At 53.5% G+C, this 21,357-nt stretch overlaps 7 protein-coding genes across 7 annotated transcripts; 4 read left to right on the forward strand and 3 right to left on the reverse strand.

The window, feature by feature from the left end:
- Positions 1-700: 700 nt before the first annotated feature.
- Positions 701-2,183, forward strand: EsH8_IV_001045 (uncharacterized protein; the record flags this gene model as incomplete). The annotated part of the gene is made up of 2 exons (XM_083265935.1): positions 701-1,203; positions 1,277-2,183. The coding sequence occupies 2 exons, from the start codon at positions 701-703 to the stop codon at positions 2,181-2,183; spliced, it is 1,410 nt and encodes a 469-aa protein (XP_083124830.1).
- Positions 2,184-2,498: 315 nt separating this feature from the next.
- EsH8_IV_001046 (PHF5 family protein) lies at positions 2,499-2,890 on the reverse strand (the record flags this gene model as incomplete). The annotated part of the gene is made up of 2 exons (XM_083265936.1): positions 2,499-2,814; positions 2,874-2,890. 2 exons carry the CDS (start codon positions 2,888-2,890, stop codon positions 2,499-2,501), a joined length of 333 nt encoding a protein of 110 aa, XP_083124831.1.
- Positions 2,891-3,309: 419 nt separating this feature from the next.
- On the forward strand, positions 3,310-4,346 carry EsH8_IV_001047 (pinin family protein; the record flags this gene model as incomplete). The annotated part of the gene is made up of 4 exons (XM_083265937.1): positions 3,310-3,326; positions 3,377-3,833; positions 3,889-3,957; positions 4,008-4,346. 4 exons carry the CDS (start codon positions 3,310-3,312, stop codon positions 4,344-4,346), a joined length of 882 nt encoding a protein of 293 aa, XP_083124832.1.
- A 1,081-nt stretch (positions 4,347-5,427) lies between these two features.
- On the forward strand, positions 5,428-6,456 carry EsH8_IV_001048 (Alpha/Beta hydrolase protein; the record flags this gene model as incomplete). The annotated part of the gene is made up of 1 exon (XM_083265938.1): positions 5,428-6,456. One exon carries the CDS (start codon positions 5,428-5,430, stop codon positions 6,454-6,456), a length of 1,029 nt encoding a protein of 342 aa, XP_083124833.1.
- A 547-nt stretch (positions 6,457-7,003) lies between these two features.
- EsH8_IV_001049 (uncharacterized protein) lies at positions 7,004-7,360 on the reverse strand (the record flags this gene model as incomplete). The annotated part of the gene is made up of 1 exon (XM_083265939.1): positions 7,004-7,360. One exon carries the CDS (start codon positions 7,358-7,360, stop codon positions 7,004-7,006), a length of 357 nt encoding a protein of 118 aa, XP_083124834.1.
- Positions 7,361-9,392: 2,032 nt separating this feature from the next.
- On the forward strand, positions 9,393-13,598 carry EsH8_IV_001050 (aminophospholipid-translocating P4-type ATPase DRS2; the record flags this gene model as incomplete). The annotated part of the gene is made up of 3 exons (XM_083265940.1): positions 9,393-12,641; positions 12,692-13,359; positions 13,418-13,598. 3 exons carry the CDS (start codon positions 9,393-9,395, stop codon positions 13,596-13,598), a joined length of 4,098 nt encoding a protein of 1,365 aa, XP_083124835.1.
- Positions 13,599-14,684: 1,086 nt separating this feature from the next.
- Positions 14,685-17,231, reverse strand: EsH8_IV_001051 (uncharacterized protein; the record flags this gene model as incomplete). Its single annotated transcript, XM_083265941.1, has 8 exons — positions 14,685-15,529; positions 15,578-15,785; positions 15,832-16,194; positions 16,241-16,385; positions 16,459-16,481; positions 16,576-16,648; positions 16,698-16,900; positions 16,947-17,231. The coding sequence occupies 8 exons, from the start codon at positions 17,229-17,231 to the stop codon at positions 14,685-14,687; spliced, it is 2,145 nt and encodes a 714-aa protein (XP_083124836.1).
- Between the last annotated feature and the right edge of the window lie 4,126 nt (positions 17,232-21,357).

The following is a 21,357-nucleotide window of genomic DNA, read 5'->3' on the forward strand; positions in this document are numbered from 1 at the left end:
AATGAGAGGTAGCGACAGCATGAGACGATCGTCTCTAAATGGCTGGTGATCTCCGCGACGTGAGATGAAAGCTCGGCCGGTCGTCGAGGGCAACCCCTGTTTCTCCGACTTGGCCTGCGTCTTCCCCGATCAGGAAGTTGCACCCAATGAGAACGTCGGATGAAGGAAGGCGGCCACACCCGTGGAGGTTAGAGGGGTACTTCATATGGGGAGGGGCCCAGCCCAACGTCACCTAGGATCCCAGGGTGTGCGACCGGCCACATACCATGTACTTACTTATCACCCCCTCTCATCATAGCGGTCAGCTGGCTGGCCGGCGGTGCAGAAACTGGGGGGGGTAGCCCCCCAAAACAAACCGAGGCTAAACTTTGGCCATGGCCGAAGAGTGTAACCGTGCCGATGAGTGCCTGGCCCAGCCCTCTGCGGTAATCGGCATGTTCTCTGTCAGCAGACACCAACACCATTCTCCATTCTCCAGCAGCCAAGCACCACCAGCACCGGGAACCCGAACCTAACCACATGTCGCGGCTCTTGTCACAACCCGCAAGTGGCATTTGAGCAGAAACGCGTATGATGGCCGCCATTCTCCGCACGCCAGATACATAACAATAAACCCCGTTCTTTTTTTCATTTCCCTCCGCCTAGGGCACTTCAATGCCGACAAATTGACCTGCTGCTCGTGCTCTAAATGCCCGCCAACATGTCGTCTCTCAATGGCTCATACACGGCGACCTTGAGTCCCACGGTCGCATCGTCCGACACCGCCGCTGCATTCCCTCCGCATATGCTCGCGAGTTCCATCTCGTCTCTCTCATCATCTACCTCATCACGCCACACTTCGCAAATCTCGAAGACGTATCGCCAGGCTTCGACCCTGTTCCTCACGCGTCGTCTACCCGAGGCGCTGTCGACTATTCTGCCATTGATCACCCCTCCATCGGAACAAGCGGGGAACGGCGTTACCGAACCCGCGCCCGTCGCAAGAGCATCGCGGTCCACGAGGATCAAGGTCTGGAGCTTGTATCTAACGACGCTGAACGCCATCGTCGAACTGGAGCCAGACGAAGGAAAGGATGCGTTCGGGAGTCAGGAGTGGCGGTCGCTGTGCTCCAAAGTAAGGGAAGGAGAGGTATGGGAGGAGGTCGTACGCAATGGATATCACGGTGTCGAGAGCGACGTCGATTCAGATGTGGTCATCAATCTGTGAGTTGCCCAACTGGTTTTTTTTTCTCATCATCTACATAAACATGGGCTCAAGCTAACCAAAAAAATACAGCGCCACACTCCTCTTAGCCCACGCCAGGACACAAGAGTTGAACCAAAAGAAGCTGGAGAGCTACCTCGCTGCCTCCAGCTCACCAAATCTGGACCTATCTAAGAGGTTTTCTGATTCACCCTCGCCGTCGCCACGGCTGAATAACCGGCACAGATCACCGGCGAAAGGGACGAGTGGAGCGGACACACCGAGAGACCTTAATGCGCGGGTCAAGATTCTCGAGTTGTACACTCTGCACGTGTTGCTCCGCAATAACGAATGGGACTATGCCCGAGAGTTTATCAGCGTCAGCTCAGTATTAGATGACGAGCGCCGCGAGGCATTCCTGCAGGCCTTGCAAAGCCTGCAGGAGGAACAGCAAGAATCAGAGAGGCAGGAGGCAGAGGAACGGCGTCAACAGGAGGAGCAACTGCGGCGCGATATTGAAGAGGCCAAAAAGCTGCGAGCCGAAAATGAAGAAAGAGAACGGAGGAGGCTAGAAGAAGAGAGGGCTCGGAGAGAAGGCACCGAAGTGGACTACGGTATCGAGGGAACACCAAGCAGACCAGGTTCGAGCAAGGCGGGGTCGAGCAAGGGACGTCACACAAGGGCCGTTTCCAACGCATCTGGATCGAACTCGAATCCGAAAATGCCCGTTTCCCGGGCGAAAGGGAAATCACCGGCAACACCAACCTTTGGGACGAGGGCGTCGATGATTATATCTCGCCTACGCGACATGATAGATCAGCTGGGGACAACTTTCAAGACGAATCCCATGCTTCTGATGCGGCTGGTAGCCTTCATTTTGGGCTTGGTCGTCATGTTTGGACAGAAGAACGTCCGAGAGCGGATACAGCGCGTGCTTGGTAATGGTTGGAACAAGGTAAAGGCGACAGCGGGAATGGGAGTCAAGGTTAGCTATATATGATTATGACGGGGACACCGGCTAGCTTTGACATCACTGTACTATACGAATCTGGACGAATATGGCCGTAATTATATGTGGTCTGGGATGTTTATGCAAAATGAAGCAACTGGTTGACAAAAATAACGCTTCATTTGACTACGCGCAACTTTGGGGATATCATTTCTGACTGTCGCCATTAAAGCCGTGAAACCTCCATATCTGTAAATCTAGACACCCAAACGCCATGAGACGATGCAATACCCATTTTTCGCAAAACTCGTCGCCTTTCCCTCCCAGCCAAAACACACCGATGCCCATACCCGGGCGACGCAGGGACTAGTACGTCGCCCCCCGATTGGTTTTCTTTTGGTAGAACAAATCGGTTCGGGAACTGCCAAGGTTTATAATCTTTGGGCAGCCGTCGCGGTCCTTCTCGAGTCGCGTGCATTCGAAGCAATAGAAGGCGTCCGAGATGCCCTCGCCGCCGCAGACGACACACTTGTTCTGGTAGTTGCCGAAGGAGCACTCGTCGCAGATGCGGACAAGTGTCGTGGGGCGCACGTATGAGTCGCATACGGGGCATTTGCCGTCGCACTTGTCACAGAGGCGGCCGATGGCGATGCCGGCCTGCTTGCGGCACATGACGAGATCGCTGTCATTTAACCATCAGCTTTTCATATTCTTCAACAGGGTGTGACGGGAATAACCTACGGGTGATGGCGCGACATTCTGGGCGGTTTTTGGAAAGAGCGCCGCTGAAAATGTCAAGTTTGGCAGGCGCAGTGATTTTGGTGGTCGAGTTGTTAATCGCAAGTCCTCGAAACCTCGATTCACACTACGAGCCTGGAGAGAAGTTCGCGCTACTCAGCCTCGCCACCTCTTCTCGACGCTTCTTCTTCCATCATTGGTACGGCCCCTGGTCTGTTCCGGGCCGAGGTGGGGTAATAAATGGGTCCCTTTATCTGAGTGGCTGGACCCCGCTGACAAACCTCAGCCTTGGAGCTTGGGTTGGAGCTTGTGAGCTTAAGGATACCATGGCTCAAGGGCGCATTCGATTTCTCAGCTAGACCAGACTTTCGCCCATTGCCGCTTTCTGCAATCTTGTCGCAACATTCAAGCCAACTCGTAGACTTTGCGCGACATTCAAATGGCGACTGTTACAGAGTATGGCGTCCATTGCCCTTCCAGTCAAAACAAGAGCTTACAAAAACCAGGGCACCTGCCAGTACCATCAAGCCCGCACCGATGAGTTCCGAAGTCGAGACAACGCAGAAGCGGAAGGCCTCTTCAGATTCAGCCGAGATCGAAGAGTCGTTCAAGAGACCCAAAACCGAGGAGGACGACCATCGCGACCCACCCGCACAAGACTCGACCACCTCGACGACAGATTTGAAGCCGCGCAACGGCGATGGAGACACCGATGCTGGTCGTCGTGACCGCCCTTCAAAAGAAGAAGAGAAGAAGCGAGGGAAGAGGTTGTTTGGTGGTCTTCTCAACACACTTAGTCAAACCAACACCGGCTCACAGCAGAAGAAGCGAAGGGAGATTGAGCAACGACAGCACGAGAGGGCGCAAAAACAGAGAGCGGAAGATGAGAAACGACGAGGCGAGAAGCTTGCGCGGATCACCGAGGCTCGACTGCAGGAGCAAATCAAATTTGATGAGAAAGTCGTACGTGGTGTTTTCTCCCTTGTAAGCCTGGTGTAACTGCTAATGCACTTTCTAGATGAGAACGCGACACGACAATATGCTGGCGATGGCACATTCCCTCAGAACCAAGGCAGTACCGCCGATTGTACGTAGAGACAAATCCCAAGAAATCGACTGCATTCTAACAGGTATCAGTACTATCGGCCATGGAAGTTTACGAGAGACCAAGAGAACACAATAGATGAGCAAATCCAAGACGCCAAAGCCGTTATAGCAAGGGAAAACGAGGCATTTGGAATCAGGAAAGAAGAACATGAACAACGTTACGGTCTCAGCAGGCCACCTACAAGGCAGGAGCTGCCCGTTGCCGTGGCCGCTGAAAGCTCAGCAGAGGTGCCCTCAGAGGATCCTGTCGATGCGCCTGCAGGAGATACCGACGTATCATTGGCCCACGAGAGAGACAGGCCTGAACGTGATCACGATGATGCCGGGGACGTTGTCGAGGACGCAGAGGAAGATATGGTCATATACTGATGCCGACAGGCCGCATGGCCCTTGCAATCCTTTCGTGCGGATATTTGTTCGCAGTCATAGTATAGTACCACCGCAGACACATTGTCGACGTAGGCGGGCGTTACTCTTGCTTTTGGTGCGAGAGTTAAAAAGTTTGGGGACATGATACCAGCCGGAGTTCAAAGCGGCATTTACTTAGAAAGATATCCACGATAATTCCAGATGTTCGAGACCAATGCGGGTTAAACCATTCTGGAGGCAACTTTGTGGGTTTCTTACGTCGAGGCAAGCTCTGACTCGAGGAGCAGCAGAGTGACGTGTTGCTCCTCAAGCTAGTGGCAACCCGTCCAACAGCCGTTGAATAATCGACAAATACGCATGCAGCATGCCGCATTTACAGTTTGTGCGATCTACTGACTGCCGCCCGGCACGAAGCGTCTTGGATGGCACAATGGTAGCAATGATTTTAGGCCTTTCCAGCACGCCGAATTCCTTGTTGACCTGGTCTCTGTTCCTGGGCCGAGGCATGGCTGCTGCAACACGGACCGGGCGCTAGGACGATTCCATCCAGGGGCCCCGGTGGAAGCTTTGCAATGCCCCGCGTGGGTGGATTCCCGGCCAGGCCGTTCGCCAATGCCGCCGCTCTTTCCGGTGCACTCGGGCCCCACGTCAGGTCCCTGTCACCCAAAGTCTGCCCCTCTTCTCCCAGAACTGGTCTGCTATAGTACGATATCCCATCGGTATCCCAAACTTCAGGCAACTAGGCCGAGGCTCGATACACCGCTTGTACGCTTCGGCTTCCTCGCGTTTCTAAAGCGATGTGGAGGTTGAGAGGCCCCATTATTCGTATTGCCCGACTCACGGCGTAAGAGTCGGCCTCCCGACGATTCGTAAGCCGGTGGTTCACTGCAGACTAGGTATTCTCACATCGTTCCCCGCAACTCTTTGACGGAACCCTATCGATTGGAGCTCGCGACTAAACAAGGATCTCTTCTTGGCATACGCCGAGTACAGAGCTGTATATAACTCGGCCACAACCCCAGGAGCCGCACCATCTCGTCATTCACACTATAATCATACACTGCACACTACACACTACATCATGGTTGTCGACAAGATCGCACCCAACGACCCCCGCGTGGAGCGGAAGCAGGCCGAGGTCAGGGGCAAGACTTACTCCTACCTCTACAGCAAGCCCGAGGGCAGCCCCAAGGGCACCGTCGTTCTTGTCCACGGCTTCCCCGACATCTCGTTCGGATGGCGGTACCAGGTTCCCTTCTTCCTGTCACAGGGTTACCAGGTCGTCGCCCCCGACTGCCTCGGATACGGCCAGACCTCCTCGCCCGAGAAGCTCGAGGAGTTCTCCTTGAAGAGCCTGTCGGATGACATCAAGGCGCTGTGCGACCAGATCGTGCCCGGCGAGCAGATCATCCTGGGCGGCCACGACTGGGGCGGAGCTCTCGTCTGGCGCATCGCCACGTGGCACCCTGACCTGATCAAGGGCGTCTTCAGCGTCTGCACCCCCTATCACGCGCCCACGACCGCCTGGTTCGACCTCGCCGACATCATCGCCACCGGCCGGCTCACCAACTTCAAGTACCAGCTGCAGCTGCGCAGCCCGGAGGTTGAGGAGCGCCTCAAGCCCGAGGACATTGGACAGTTCCTCCAGGGCATCTACGGCGGCCGTGGCCCGAACGGCGAGCTCGTCTTCAACACTGAGAATGGCGTCGTCTGGGAGAACATCGGCAAGATCGGCCCCTCCCCCCTTCTATCCGAGGAGGAGATTGCCTACTACATCGAGAACTTCCAGAAGAGCGGCATGCGCGGCCCCCTGAACTGGTACCGGACCCGCAAGATCAACTACGACGAGGAACTGCCGCTCGCGGAGAAGGCGGAGAAGGACGGCAAGCCGACCAAGGTGTCGCCGCCCAGCTTGTTCATCCTGGCCAACAAGGACGCGGCGTTGCCCGCGGCCATGGCGGCGGGCATGGAGCAGTACTTTGAGGACCTGACGCGGGGCGAGGTTACGGCGACGCACTGGGCGCTGTGGGAGGCACCTGAGGAGGTCAACAAGCAGATCAAGGATTGGATTGAAAACAAGGTCGACAAGAAGCCGACGGCATCGCTGTGAGTTGGACTTACAGCTATGGGAAGTGAGGACGGATTTTAACATGAACGCCTTTATGACAGGCAAGGATGAACACGGCCGAGAAGATTAGTCAAGAATAATGATAAGATTGTCGAGCGAGACTCGTCTTTCAATTGATGATCTAGAACGTATCTGTATGCGGCTCTAGCTAGCCTATCTGGGGCAAGCAGTGTTGCATCTCTTGCGACACAGCTTATATTCGTGTGTAGGTGCGTGTGAGGGTGCCTGAGTTGCCAAGCCAGCTCTGTGGACGTGATATCTTGAGCACTACACTTTCGTAGGCTGCGACACTTGCCGGCGGTTTTCTACGTCTTGTGCACCCAGTCAGGTCTAGTCCCTGGTATTGTATTCCTCGCCAAATGCCGAAGCTCCCACCACATGGGCCGGCTGCTAACACGAGTTTGGATACCGCGCCTTTCTTGGCAAGTTCCAACGTGCGGTCGCAGTGTAGGTAGGCGCAAGGGCATCCCAACGGCATCGGCGCATTCCCTTCCCGGGTATATTGTAAGTCCAAGCATCGCTAACACCATCACTTCAGCGTAAACTTCTGTCCCGCAACGGTGGGCGCGGCGCCCTTGGCTTTCTTGTTGGGCTTGCCACACGAGGCGCACGAATCGGCGCGGTAGGCACATGATTGGCAGAGGGAATGGCCTTGAGAGACCTTCGTCTTGCAATTGGAGCAGGCGCTCGAGTATTGGGCGTAGGGGTTCTTCGCAGCCTTGGACAGTAGCTTGCTCTTGCCGATGCCGGCGTTTCCCAACGTCGCTTTCGAGGATGATGCGGACGAGGCGGAGGAGCCGTGGTACATTTCGCTCTTCTTCTTAACTGAGGGCGTCGCGAGGGTCGTTGAGCCCTTGCCGAGCTTCTGACACTTTGTGCAGACCATTTTAAAAGGGTTTGTAGTTCGGGGTTCTCGTCGCGGGGGTGTCGTTGCTCTTGACGCGAAGGATGCAAATGATGCGAAGGCGACAGGAAGGCACTGAGTGAATGGGTGGGGGTGGGCGACTCGACAAAAGACAGATTGTGGCTGGTGGCGTCTCTGGTAAGGCTGAGGTAAGAAAATGTGGCTTGAGAGGCAGCTGAGGCTTCGAGTGACGCAACCAACGTTGCAGCAAGCAAGCACGGTGGTTAAAGTGCCGTATTCCTGCCGTGCGTGCCTGTTCGCCCTCTGCTGAAGTTTCCCCGGTGGGTCGGGCTAAATGCTAGCGCCGTGCGAGCTGGGATTGTGGACGACACATGTTGGGATGGTGGCCCAGTAGCCACAATAGGGGCCCTTCTTAATTAGTGTACCATAGTACTGATTTCTCACTTTACGGGGTCCCCAGCCACTTTGGAATTGAAACTGGATCTCTTCTGACCAGTCTCTCCAGTGCTACGGTGCTGCCGGGGGGATTTCTCCCAAGCGGTTGGCAAAATTCATCCGTTCAATTCGGATGACCGAGAGTGCAGTATCCACCCGTAATCACAGATCGTCGGGGATGAGGGAAATTCGCTACGGGAGATGCTTAATTCCTTCCCTGATGATGGCTGGAAGGGAGTCTTGGCTGAAGGCTCCTCCATCATTTCTTGTCTATTGTCAGTTTATACTCTGGCCCTGGCGCTGGCCGGTGCGATTGGGGCTTAAGTCTGAGCGGGTTGATGACACGACAAGCGCGGATGCAAGTCCCTCCGGAGTAAAGCCCGGGCTTGAATGCTGGCTCCTGTCTAGTGGCTTAAACTGACGGCCCCGAGATTGCGTGCGTGGACGCTGGTCCTCTTAGGCGATTGCCGATACGTGGTTGATGGTGTTGAGGGGAAGAGCAAGCCAGGCATACATTCCTCCCACCGTTCAGTCTGCCCTGTCGTCGGAGCTGATGTGGCTGGAGGACGCAGGCAGATTGATTGTCAGCTTTGGCCCATCCGGTACGAGGGATGGATGGATGCATGTGGAGTGAGATGTAGCCAGTACCAGGCGGGGAGACAGCGGCCACTAACTGGCCGCCCACGAATAGCAACACGCCCCACGTGCCATTTTTGGTGGAGCTGACGCCCCAAAATCATGCCCAGGCTCTCCGTCCAGTCTCACTTTCACAGCAAAAAAAGCACAGCAAAACACCGGCAAACGGCAGAGCGAGTGCCAGCAGCCAGCCCACCCGCACTGCCAGCTGGGACCAGACCAAACTGCCTCCTTCTCCAGACCCTTTGAGCTACTCCAACCTGCCCTGCGCCTGCCCACCCCCCCAAAATCCCCCTACCGGCCAACCTGTGTGCGTAGGTAGCTTTCAACCGTCTCGTCTCGTCTCCTCCCTTGCGCCGCCCATTCAAGCACCAGCACCTCAAACACGACTTTCCGCAGATCCCACCCTGCAGTGGACGACACTTCGCATCACCTCAATTCTTGGCCTCCGTTCTCTCAAGACACCTCACCTTCTGGTTTCCTCGACCGCTGCAAGCCAATCATAGCGACTGCGTTGCTTTGCTGCCTTCTGAGAGCATCCACCACTGCCACTGCCACTGCCACTAGACTGCTTGGACGCTCTAACTACCCTACCTTCCGGCGCGCACTCACTCAGCCCTTGACGTTGCGCAAGCCGACCACTGTGTAATCATAATTCTGCGCCAGAAGGAGGCTGTGCTGCAACAAATACGGATTGCTGGGCCACTTCTTTTTTTCGACCACCTCAGCTCCCAATCGCCCGGCTGCGGCGTCGCTCTCACTGCCGTTGTCGCCGTCGCCTCTAGCTGCTGTGGTTACGAATCTCAGCATCGACCGAATACCCGACCGAACACCTTCCGCATCCACACCACTCTTTCGATCCCATCGCTTCTTCATTCATGTGTCCGGAAACACATTCTTAATCCAACCAACCCGACTTCGCATGCTGGCCATTTCGACGCATTCACATTGATCGCTCTGCAATCCACCCAGTCCTCCCGGCATGGCTGGACGACCGACGGGAGGCCCTCCCGGAGGCCCTTCGAATAACGACTTGCTGTTAGATCTGGAGAATGACCAACCGGTATACAGCGGAGGACAACGATCCACGGTGACTGACGACGACCTGTTACGCTCCTACAACAACGACCAGGACCAAGACCATGGCCGTCCCTCCGTTTCTTATGACGACTTCGTTGGCGGCGGTGGAGGAGGCAACAATACTCAGCAACCCTCAGCATTGAGACCGCAACCCGGCGGTCCCACGTCACCGGGCGTCGCCGGCGGCGCATCCTCCGGTCCATACATGCAGAGGCACTACAGCCAAACCTCAGAACTCAACAACTACCAGCGATACGCCGACGACTTCGACGACTATCCCACCGAAGGCGATTCGTACTATCATCAGGGAGGCGCGGCGACGAGTGCAAACAACGTGACAGACCCGTCGGCTAGGGCCAACGCCCGGAACCGTAATAGCGTGCTCAGCTTGGGCGGAGGCTTTTTTGGGCGCATGAAGAACAAGTTGGGGATGGGCCAAGGGTACTCGGAGATGGACTTGCCTTTAACTGAGGCGGGCGGCCAGGGGCGGGCAGACTCTGGTCTCGACCAGCAAGCAAGGCAGGGCAAGAAGTTCGACATGGGCAACTTCAAGTTTGGTTTTGGTCGAAGCAAGCCGGATCCCTCGACCCTAGGCCCGAGAATGATCCATCTCAACAACCCGCCTGCGAACGCAGCAAACAAATATGTCGACAACCACATCTCGACGGCTAAGTACAATGTCGCCTCCTTCCTCCCGAAATTCCTCTTCGAGCAATTCTCCAAGTTCGCCAACATCTTCTTCTTGTTCACGGCTGCGCTGCAACAAATCCCCAACCTCTCGCCCACGAATCGATACACCACCATTATCCCACTCTTCATTGTGATGATGGTCTCTGCCGGCAAGGAATTGGTCGAAGACTACCGCAGAAAACAGGCCGACAACGCACTGAACACATCCAAAGCCCGCGTCTTGCGCGGTACTACGTTCCAGGAGACCAAATGGATCAATGTTTCTGTGGGAGACATCATCCGCGTGGAGTCGGAGGAGCCTTTCCCTGCCGATCTGGTCCTTCTCGCGAGTTCCGAGCCGGAAGGCCTGTGTTACATTGAAACAGCCAACCTCGATGGAGAAACCAACTTGAAGATCAAGCAGGCATTACCAGAGACATGTACGATGGTCAGCTCCAGCGATCTGAGCAGGCTCGGCGGCAGAATCAAGTCTGAACAGCCCAACAGCAGTCTGTACACGTACGAGGCCACCCTGACGATGCAGGCTGGTGGTGGTGAGAAGGAATTGGCCCTGAACCCGGAACAGCTCCTCCTCCGTGGTGCCACTCTGCGCAACACGCCATGGATTCATGGCGCGGTCGTTTTCACTGGACATGAGACAAAGCTTATGCGCAACGCCACGGCCACGCCCATCAAGCGCACAAAGGTGGAGAAGAAGCTCAACATCTTGGTTCTCGTTCTGGTCGGCATTCTCCTTGTTCTGAGTGTCATTTGCACAGTCGGTGATCTCGTGCAGCGCAAGGTCGATGGTGTCGCAATCCAATACCTGATGCTTGACTCAACTGGCTCTGCTAGCGATATTGTCAAGACCTTCTTCAAGGACATGGTTACATACTGGGTCTTGTTCTCTTCCCTTGTGCCCATCTCACTTTTTGTCACGTTGGAGATGGTCAAGTACTGGCACGGCATTCTCATCAACGACGACTTGGATATCTACTACGATAAGACGGACACTCCTGCGAACTGCAGAACATCCAGCTTGGTTGAAGAACTTGGCATGGTTGAATATGTCTTCTCCGACAAGACCGGCACTCTGACCTGCAATATGATGGAGTTCAAGCAGGCCTCTATTGGTGGAATTCAATATGCGGAGGACGTGCCGGAGGATCTCAGGGCGACGATTCAGGATGGCGTCGAGGTTGGTATTCACGACTACAAGAGATTGGCAGAGAACCTCAAGAGTCACGAGACGGCTCCTGTGATTGACCACTTCTTGGCTCTGCTGGCTACCTGCCACACTGTGATTCCTGAGAGAAACGAAGAAAAGGGCGGAAAGATTAAGTATCAAGCGGCCTCGCCTGACGAGGGTGCACTTGTGGAGGGCGCAGCACAGTTGGGCTACGTCTTCACGGATCGCAAGCCGAGGTCTGTCTTTATCGAGGCCAATGGACGCGAGCTCGAGTATGAGCTGCTCGCTGTCTGCGAGTTCAACTCCACCAGAAAGCGAATGTCGACCATCTACCGATGCCCTGATGGAAAGGTCCGAGTCTACTGCAAGGGCGCCGATACTGTCATCCTCGAGCGCCTGAACGACCAGAACCCCCACGTTGAAGCTACCCTGCGCCACTTGGAAGAGTATGCCTCCGAGGGTCTTCGGACCCTGTGTCTTGCGATGCGCGAAGTTCCCGAGCAAGAGTTCAAAGAATGGCTCCAGATCTACGAAAAGGCATCTACGACTGTCGGTGGTAACCGCGCCGATGAGCTGGACAAAGCCGCCGAAATCATTGAACGCGAATTCTACCTTCTCGGGGCGACCGCTATCGAAGATCGTCTCCAAGACGGTGTCCCAGAGACCATCCATACGCTCCAGCAGGCCAACATCAAGGTGTGGGTCCTGACGGGTGATCGTCAGGAGACCGCCATCAACATTGGCATGAGTTGCAAGCTGCTTAGCGAAGACATGATGCTTTTGATTGTCAATGAAGAAAGCGCGGCAGCAACACGCGACAACTTACAGAAGAAGCTCGACGCCATCCGGACTCAGGGTGACGGCACGATCGAAACCGAAACCCTAGCTCTCATCATCGATGGCAAGTCTCTGACATACGCATTGGAAAAGGATCTTGAGAAGCTCTTCCTTGACCTCGCTATCATGTGCAAGGCAGTCATCTGTTGCCGTGTCTCCCCCTTGCAGAAGGCTCTCGTCGTCAAGCTGGTCAAGAAATACCAAAAGGAATCTATTCTGCTCGCCATTGGTGACGGCGCGAACGATGTCTCCATGATCCAGGCTGCCCATATTGGCGTGGGCATCAGCGGTATGGAAGGCCTCCAGGCTGCCCGAAGCGCCGACGTCTCCATTGGTCAATTTCGATACCTCAGAAAGCTATTGCTGGTACACGGCGCTTGGAGCTATCAGCGTGTCGCAAAGACAATTCTGTTCTCCTTTTACAAAAACATCACTTTGTACATGACGCAATTCTGGGTAAGCTTATCCTTGTTCTCCTATACCATTCAACTTACTGACTTGACTAGTACACATTCCAAAACGTGTTCTCCGGTGCAGTCATCTACGAGTCGTGGACGTTGTCGTTTTACAACGTCTTTTACACTGTCTTGCCTCCCCTCGCCTTAGGTATCCTTGACCAGTTCATCTCGGCGAGGCTTCTCGATCGCTACCCGCAGCTGTATATCATGGGCCAGCAAAATCAGTTCTTTAAGATCAAGATCTTTGCTGAATGGGTCGCCAACGCCGTCTACCACTCCATTATTCTCTATGTTTTCGGCCAGCTCATCTGGTATGGCGACCTCATCCAGGGCGACGGACAAATCGCTGGCCACTGGGTCTGGGGCACGGCGCTGTACGCCGCGGTTCTGCTCACTGTTCTCGGTAAGGCGGCTCTGATCACGAACAACTGGACCAAGTACCATGTCATTGCCATTCCCGGCAGCATGCTGTTCTGGTGGGGCTTCATCGCCCTGTACGGCACCGTCGCCCCCATGATTCCCTTCTCGGCCGAGTACCATGGAGTCATTCCCAAACTGTACAGCAGCCCCATCTTCTGGTTGCAGACCTTCTCGTTGGCGATCATGTGTCTCCTGCGCGATATTGCTTATAAGTTCGCCAAACGCATGTACATGCCGCAGACCTACCACCACATCCAGGAGATTCAGAAGTACAACATTCAAGATTACAGACCAAGGTATGTCACCATCGATTGCGCGACCCTTGCCGTGGCGGTTCGCTAACTCGCGTCTCAGAATGGAACAATTCCAAAAAGCGATTCGCAAGGTACGCCAAGTACAGCGTATGCGCAAGCAGCGTGGCTACGCGTTCTCCCAGGCAGACGAAAGTCAGACGAGGGTGCTCCAGGCATACGACACGACGCAACACCGTGGAAGATATGGCGAGATGGCCAGTTCGAGACCTCAGGGCAGATAGTCCCGCCTGCTCTTTTCCGATGTTGCCGTCACCACCGCCATGTTCCAGGAGGGACGCGAAGCCTATGATGATCACGACCGAAGGGGCTGGCTGCGTTGATTTTGATGCTTGGGGAGGTATTCCCAAACGAAATGGTAATGCAAAGCTAGCGACGACAGCACGATGTAAAGTTTTTGTGTCTTTTTATTATTATTATTATATGCATGGTGGGGACCTCCCCATAGTCTGGGGAGGAAGTCCCATGGGCTGGCGTTCGTCAAGCTATTTGTCGGCTTTATGTACTACTTTGTGTAGTCTTTGTTTTTAACTATTCTTCTTCCGTGTTATCGGTTTGCAATGCGCACACAAACACACACGCACACTCACACCAGAAGGCCAAGCCACAGGAGCGATGATATGAGGCTCGAGGTTACGATGGAAAGGGGCGGGAAGGCGGAAAAAAAAAAGAACTCATGTCACGACGCGGCAGGTCCGAGGAGGGAGAGATCCAACGATTATGCAGAAGGTGGAGCGAAGAGTTGCCGTTAGAGACCAACTCCCCGAACACATGTGTTTGTTTTTTCTAGGGCGGTGGTGGTGGCGGTGGCGTTTTGGTCCATGTACCACAGCTGATGAATTGAAACAAAATCTCCCTTTGCCTACCACCCAATCGCCAGCGTGAAGACAACTGGACTAATACTGTGCATATACGTATACATAGGTCAAAATGGCTGTGCTGCTTACAATGACCGTTGCAAGCGTTGCCTATGTCGCCTTGGTTGTCTGTTTTAACCCTATGTCTCTTAATCTTACCACCCCACTTCAGTCGTCCTTCTCTATTCTTCCTTGTCTTTGCCATCCTGGCCAGCTCTCTTGTTCCCTCTCTTTGTTTAGCTTATGCAACTGGCGATGGTGCATGCGAGATGGGGAGTTTTACATGTTACCATGACATCGAAACTTGGGACTTCAGTTCTCGAAAACCCTGTGAAGGGAGTTGAACCCGATGATATTGATAACTAAACAGACCTATTTTGCCTCATCTTGGATGACCAGAGGGCGCGAACTATAAACACGAAGAGAACCACACCCTGCTTACGCAACGCAACCCTAATCCGTTGCGAAACGGTCGGTGAATCTGAACGTGGCCAACCCCTCCTTGAAGTCATCCACGATCGTGTTTACATCATCGGAGAAATAGACACCCTCGCCTGTCTCGACACTGAGCGAGGCTGACTCGTTGAGCGCCTTACCAATGCCACCGACCGGCTTGCCCCATCTATAGGAGTCAATGACGAGCTGTGCCGGCCGGCCAGCTGGGTAGAGAGGAGACTTGATGGTTCCATTAAACAGACCCTCGGCGCCGCTGGCAACGATGACGCCGTCAAAAGCGGTAGCATCAGCCTGCGCATATGTCGAATCGACTCCAGCTGCCAGCTTCTCGGCAATGACGGTCACCAGAACCCCGGCAGCGGCGAAGGCGTCCTTTAACTCCTTGCCCTGAGTCACAGAGCCATCAACCGACAAGCTTGCCAACACACCCACCTTCAAGGTCGCAATGGTGGGCAGCTTTTCGCCAAAGATTGATAAACCTTTGGTGACATTATCGTGATAGTATTCCGAGTCGGGCTGCAACAAATCCACGCCCAAAGCCTCAGCCACGCGGTTTGCAATGTCATTGTGAATCTTGTTTAGCTGCGTGAGCACATTCTGCTTGACCTCGTCCGACTCGAGGTGGCTGGTTTCGAACCGGATAGCGTTAATAAGGAATTGCTGCTCAACGGGGGTCAGAGAGTTATAAAATAAACGCGGTTGAGACCAGTGATCCAGGAAACTGTCGGAGACTTCGCGAACGAGGTTCCCATTGTTGGTACGTCCAGGCGCCGTAAAAAAGCCTTTCCCTTGAGTTTGGTTTGCCTGTTTAGGGAAGCCCTTGTTTAGAGTATTCGGTGTGTCTACTTCAGTCAGATGAATGCTCTAGGTTTCGGGGTCTGACGACTTACATGAATTCTTATTGCGGTGGATGAAGTTCTGACCTGCACCATCCCGATTGTTGTTGTGAATAGGGGTCACAGGGCGGTTGATTGGTAGCTGCTCAAAGTTGGGACCGCCATGACGGTTGATCTGAGTGTCCAAATACGAGAAAATGCGGCCCTGCAGCAGAGGGTCTTCTGTGAAATCGATACCCCTAACAATGTGTCCGGGTTGGAACTATAGTGAATTAGCTACGCTCAAACTTGTCATCTGACTCACATACCATAATCTGCTCGGTCTCGGCGAAGTAGTTGACAGGGTTGGCATCGAGTTTCATCTTGCCGAGCTTTTGGAGGGGGGCAATTTCCTCAGGGACGATCTTGGTTGGATCCAAAAGGTCGAAGCCGTATTTGAGTGTATCTTCTTCTTCAAGAACCTGGACGCAGAGCTCCCATTCAGGGCCGTTTCCGGACTCAATGGCATCCCACAGATCCTGGCGGTGGTAGTCGGCGTTTTTGCCCGAGACAACTTGGGCCTCCTCCCAAACCAAACTGGCCTTGCCCTGTAGCGTCTTCCAATGCCACTTGATCAGCTTCGAACTGCCGTCGTCCGTCACAGCCCGGAATGTGTGCACACCATGGCCGTCCTGGGGCTATTAGTTGAGGTCTTGCGGATACGGAAATTATGCTCACCATGTGTCGGTAGCTTCTCGGGATACCGTATCCAGCCATAGCCCAGAACAAGGTGTGAAGGGTACTGGTCTGGGAACTGAAGAAATCCCATGCCGAGTCATGAGCTGTGGCGGCTTGGGGAATTTCGTTGTCACCCCGGGGCTTCCTATACGAGGCGTAACATGAGCAAACTAGTTTTTGTCTTCTTTCAGACTGGAGAAAGCCATGAAAATTCTTACACTGCATGAATCAAGTCTGGGAACTGTGGAAGTTAGTTTGATGACCGTAACAATCATAAAGGGCTGCAGACGAGCACTGGTTTCTAGAGTTCCTAGTGACGAAATTATTCGGCTTACCTGAATTGCATCTTGGATAAAGAAAACAGGGATGTTGTTTCCCACAATATCGAAATTGCCCTCGTCAGTGAAGCTGTCTTCGTTAGTCGGCGACTCTGGTGGCTACTCCAATGAACACCCACAATCTAGTAGCGAAGCCATGAACATCTCTTGCGGTATCTGCACTTCCTCTTGAACCAGCGACAGTTGAGAACCGCACAAAGGTGGGCGTTTGTTTGCCCTCCCCGCTCAAGAACGAGGCGGCAGTAAGGTTACTGTAGTCGCCATAACTAGTAAATGTTCCGTAAGCACCAGCGCCTCGGGCGTGGACAGCTCGTTCAGGCACCTGAGTTGGTCAGTAAAAGCAATCAACCGGGCCGGCAGTTACGTACTCTCTCGTGGTCGAAGTGGGTAATCTTTTGGCGGAAGATGAAGTCTTCCAACAAAGTTGAACCCCGTACGCCAGCCTTCAAGCTGACCTGGTCTTCGATGGGGCCGCCCACGTCGGACGTGAGATACGGATCACCCTCGGAGTCGTCAACCTCATAGTTGGCAATATGGTCGCGCGAGCCCCCACCTTCAGTACGGGCCTTGATGTTGGACGGGTCTGCAAAGGGGCAACCGGCAGAAGAGAATGTGGCCAGTCCGAGACCAGCCACCAGGAGGGCGGTATGCATGTTGGAATGGATGTCAAAAGGATACCTTTATTATACGTAAATGGTCGTTGGCGTCTTCTCTGGCAGGAATGCACGAAAAACTGCCAATGACGGACAAGCACGCTGTATGCCCTGGAGATGTGAAAAGAGAACAGCCAAACAGCCGCTGGAAAAGAAAAAGAACCGAGGAATGGGAGGCTATTTATCAGCTCCAGAAACTTGGGTTGGCAGGCAGAGCTCTGTCCGAGCTGCAGAACAAACAACAGGACATGGGGAGGGTACGAAGAACTCAGCAGAAACCCCGATGGGGAAAGAGAACGACACCTGCTAGAACACAGGCCCAAGGATTATGCTGCTCTTGCTAATCCTGGTCATAAGACGCAGCCAGGGCAGGAGGCTTCATCTGCCCAGGGAACCACACTAGCACGCCTGCCGAGAACAAAATCACATCCACATCCCGAGCAAGCGACGGTACGCTGCCTCTTACAAATGCATGCGCCGGGGAACTAAGGAGTGATAGCATCATAATCATCCCGGGTAGCTCCCCACTAAAAGGGGGGCAGAGGGGTGCCAAATGTTGTCAGATTAGAAAAACCATTAGCGCGATGTATCAGGGAGGCAGCCACGCTTCCGAGAGTTCTGATATTATGTGCTTATAGAATGTCTTGGCTGCATTTCGTGCCTCGTCACCGAAGACGACAAAACATCGACGGTGCCGCTGGTGTGATGCCAGCCACGGGGACGACTCAAAACCTCAGGGGTCAGCTCCCAGTCCTCCAAAGGAAAAGCAAAGAGAAGAGAAGCAACATTGAATAACATGTCGAACGGCACTCTTCTAAAGGCTGTCCACGTTGTTTTTTGTCGCTCGTGCCAGCTCGTTTTCGACTAAAAGTTACATCTAGATGATGTGAGCTGGGGGGGGTTGAAAACGTAGAGCTCGGTCTAGGATGATGTAGTGCAAGAGACATTGGAACGTGGTTGGCGAGGAACGGTCCGGCAGTTGGAGCGAACCGAGCTCAGTTAGACTAGTAGCGTGGGCGGCAGGTAGATGTGGCTGCGTAGATCGAAGCCTACATGCGGACGATGCCATCGCTTCCCAGTCTGTGCAAGTCTGTGCTTCAGAAAGGTTGGCATGTCCCCTTGGCTCAACAGCACTGTAAATACCTGTACAATGCAAACGCAAAACGCGTAAGCGATCACGCTGTCCTGTGTTGGTTTTGTGCGACATTGGAGGAGAGAGGGGAAGAGGGCCAGGCAAACGTCGGCATCGAAGATAGCACCACGGCATACATAACATCAGCCATGGGGGAGGATGGGAGCTGGAGTAAAGTGAAAGACAGGGGTCTTCACGGTGGAATAATAAGAAGCGAAACCGTTCCACATTCTCTTGCCATGACGAAAGACAAAGAAAGTGAGTCAATTGGAACTGGTAGTATACGTAGACGTGGCTTACAGGCAAAGCCAGGGTTGCGGTTGAGATGATGAGCTGGCTCCACTTTTAGTATGCAGTAGGTAGGTAAGGAAAGCTCATTTGATGTACGTACTTGTGATGAAAAAAGGCTGGATATTTTGCCAAGTCGGTGGCAGGCGAATAAGACACTAGTCTGTGTCCGCATGTAGGCTCAAATCCCGGCTTTGGGATGAAAGAGGGAAAGAGCAGTATGGCGTGAATTGGAGGTTGAGGTCAAGATACCGAGCCATCATCGTCATCGGGCGGGCCTTTGGCGGGGCCGTGCCTCGTCGATCAGCCGGGAAACAATACAGCGCCTCTGTAATACAAATCGTCTCAGTTGAAGCGAGGTTGTGGTTGGGCCAGGGTGTTTAGTGTCACCATGGGTAGCGGACGGGGGTGACGGACGGGGGTGACAGGGCAGCCCACCAAAAAGTTTTGTGCTGGCGAGTTCCAGGGTCAAGATCCATCTGGTTCATATGAACGGTCGCAGACGGCAGGCTCAATGCGTCGGAATGATACTTTGGATGGCGACCGTACGCTGGTCTAATGTTGCTCATCACAACCGCGAAATGAGGTGGGCGGTTAGAAACAGATGGACGTTGATGGCACAAAGAGCGGTTCGGCACTTTTCGGAGGAACGGGAGTGATTGCGGGAAGACCAAACATGAAAGGCGCTGAAGCCACTTTGTGTAGCAATGGCGCAAACGTGAAGCCTTCTAGCACCTGCCTAAAGTACACAGGTACGTAGAAGGATAAGAAAAAAGATCTTTTTGCGCCTTACCTCTCCGATGTGTCGGACGAGCATTACGGAGCTTGAGCAAACCTCGATTTTGCTTTCCGTTCCGCCTGGTCTGTTCAATGATTGAGCTCCTGCTGGTCTAGCAGCACAGTAAAGAAATGAAAAAAGAACAACAACAACAACAACAACAACAACAACCCCAGAAAAAAAAGAAAAAAAATCCCCTACCAACAAAAACTATATAAAAAGTCAGACGAAGATAATAAATCCAAGTAGACAAATCGCTCTGCAAGGGAGCCACTACAGCCCCGGAGGTGTGTCCGGCTCGGGGCCGGGGTATTGAGGGGCAGGAAGTACGTACCCGTTCCGGGTGGAGCTCGTGGCGTACATTTCCATCACACCGAGCTCTTCCTTCCTTCTCTGACGACACCCGCCAGCCAATCATGGCATACTAATTAGCACTGCAAACGACACTAGCATTTGACTTTCGGACATTCCATTCTGCATCGTCCTTCTATTATTGCTGCAACTGTAAAGGGTGTGATATGCCATAAATAAACACACTGACTTCTTCACCTTTAGCCTCAGCTCGCACCGCATATGTATGTTTCTTCCCCTCACTCATTTTTATTAATAGATATGTCAGACCACTCATATAAGCGCTTCCATGAGCCAATATCCAGTCAAGTTGCCCTTTTTATCCAATTGTTTATGTCAACCATCGCTGGGCCTGGTGGTTGCGGACACAGGCCCTGCCCTGTATTCTGGGCTTGCTTCTTCTTCTGACCACATCCGTCCATTGTCACCCGAGCAGCAAAGGGAAATGCAAGTCCTACAGAAGGAACCCCGGTCTAACTATTCAAAACAAAAAAGAACGTCATTCGCCGAGGTTGTTTGATACCTAGACAGCTCATTCGTTGTTGGGTATCCGCAAGTGACGTCCCGGTTCATTTCACCACCTTCTGTACCGGGCCTGCTCCGACTCTGCGCCGAGTTTGTGGGCCCGTCGCCTGGACCCACGAGGTGATTCCAAATCATGGAAAATCGAGGCCTTTCAAGTATTTTCATCGGGATTCAGGCAATCGAGACGATGGCAATGGATGAGTCTTATTAGTTAGTGTGCAATTGATTTGTTCAGTGTTCTCAACCGCCTCGGCGTTATCTCTAACCCCATCCAGTTCAATCGAACAATCTTTCGCATGCCGCCTTGGAGCTTCGTTTAGCCCAGCTAAGTGGAAGCTTCGCCTTCACTCCTCCCTGTCGGTGCCAGAAAGTTCTCTCAGCAATGCTGCAGGCTTTCCCGCCGGGATTACTTCAAAGTTTAGTGGGTTATTCCCAGGTCACGATGCTCAGCTGCCACTTACATGAAGGTCATTCCTCCAGTAAGCCCCGGTTCACCTCCCTCGTAGGAGTTGATGACGTTCCGATAGCAACTTCAGCTTCCCGGGGTAGCAAAGCGCACCGGCCGCAGGATGGGAAACAGCACTGCGCCCCTCAAATCCCTCTATCGACGGATCCAAAGATTCTCTCCCACTGCCAGCAATTACAAACCCTGTACCCCGTTTCTCAATAGGGATGCTGGCAATGCGTCAAGTAACCGCCGAGGGCCGATAGTATTATTTTAATACGCACACTTGATGAGCTATATCTGCCGTTATCAACACTAACAGGAGCCCTCAGTTAGCATCGGTAGAGGTGGTGTTGTCTAATTCGCAATCATCACCGGCGGATCTGACATCTCACGAGGGTTGCACAACATAATGACTTGACACATCAAGTGACACATGGAAGACAGCTAGTATTGATGGGGTCTTGTTTGAAGTTCATTGCTTTTGGTGTAAATGAGATCCTAGCTCGATGGCCTCCGCTGGTATCGGCCATGGCTAACCCAAGTTGCCCCCCAAACGCCAAATTCCATGCCCCTTTATTTCAAAGACTTTTGGTTTCCGTCACAC

This window comes from Colletotrichum jinshuiense, chromosome 4 (assembly GCF_051148585.1).
Source record: "Colletotrichum jinshuiense chromosome 4, complete sequence".
NCBI classification, from domain to species: domain Eukaryota; kingdom Fungi; phylum Ascomycota; class Sordariomycetes; order Glomerellales; family Glomerellaceae; genus Colletotrichum; species Colletotrichum jinshuiense.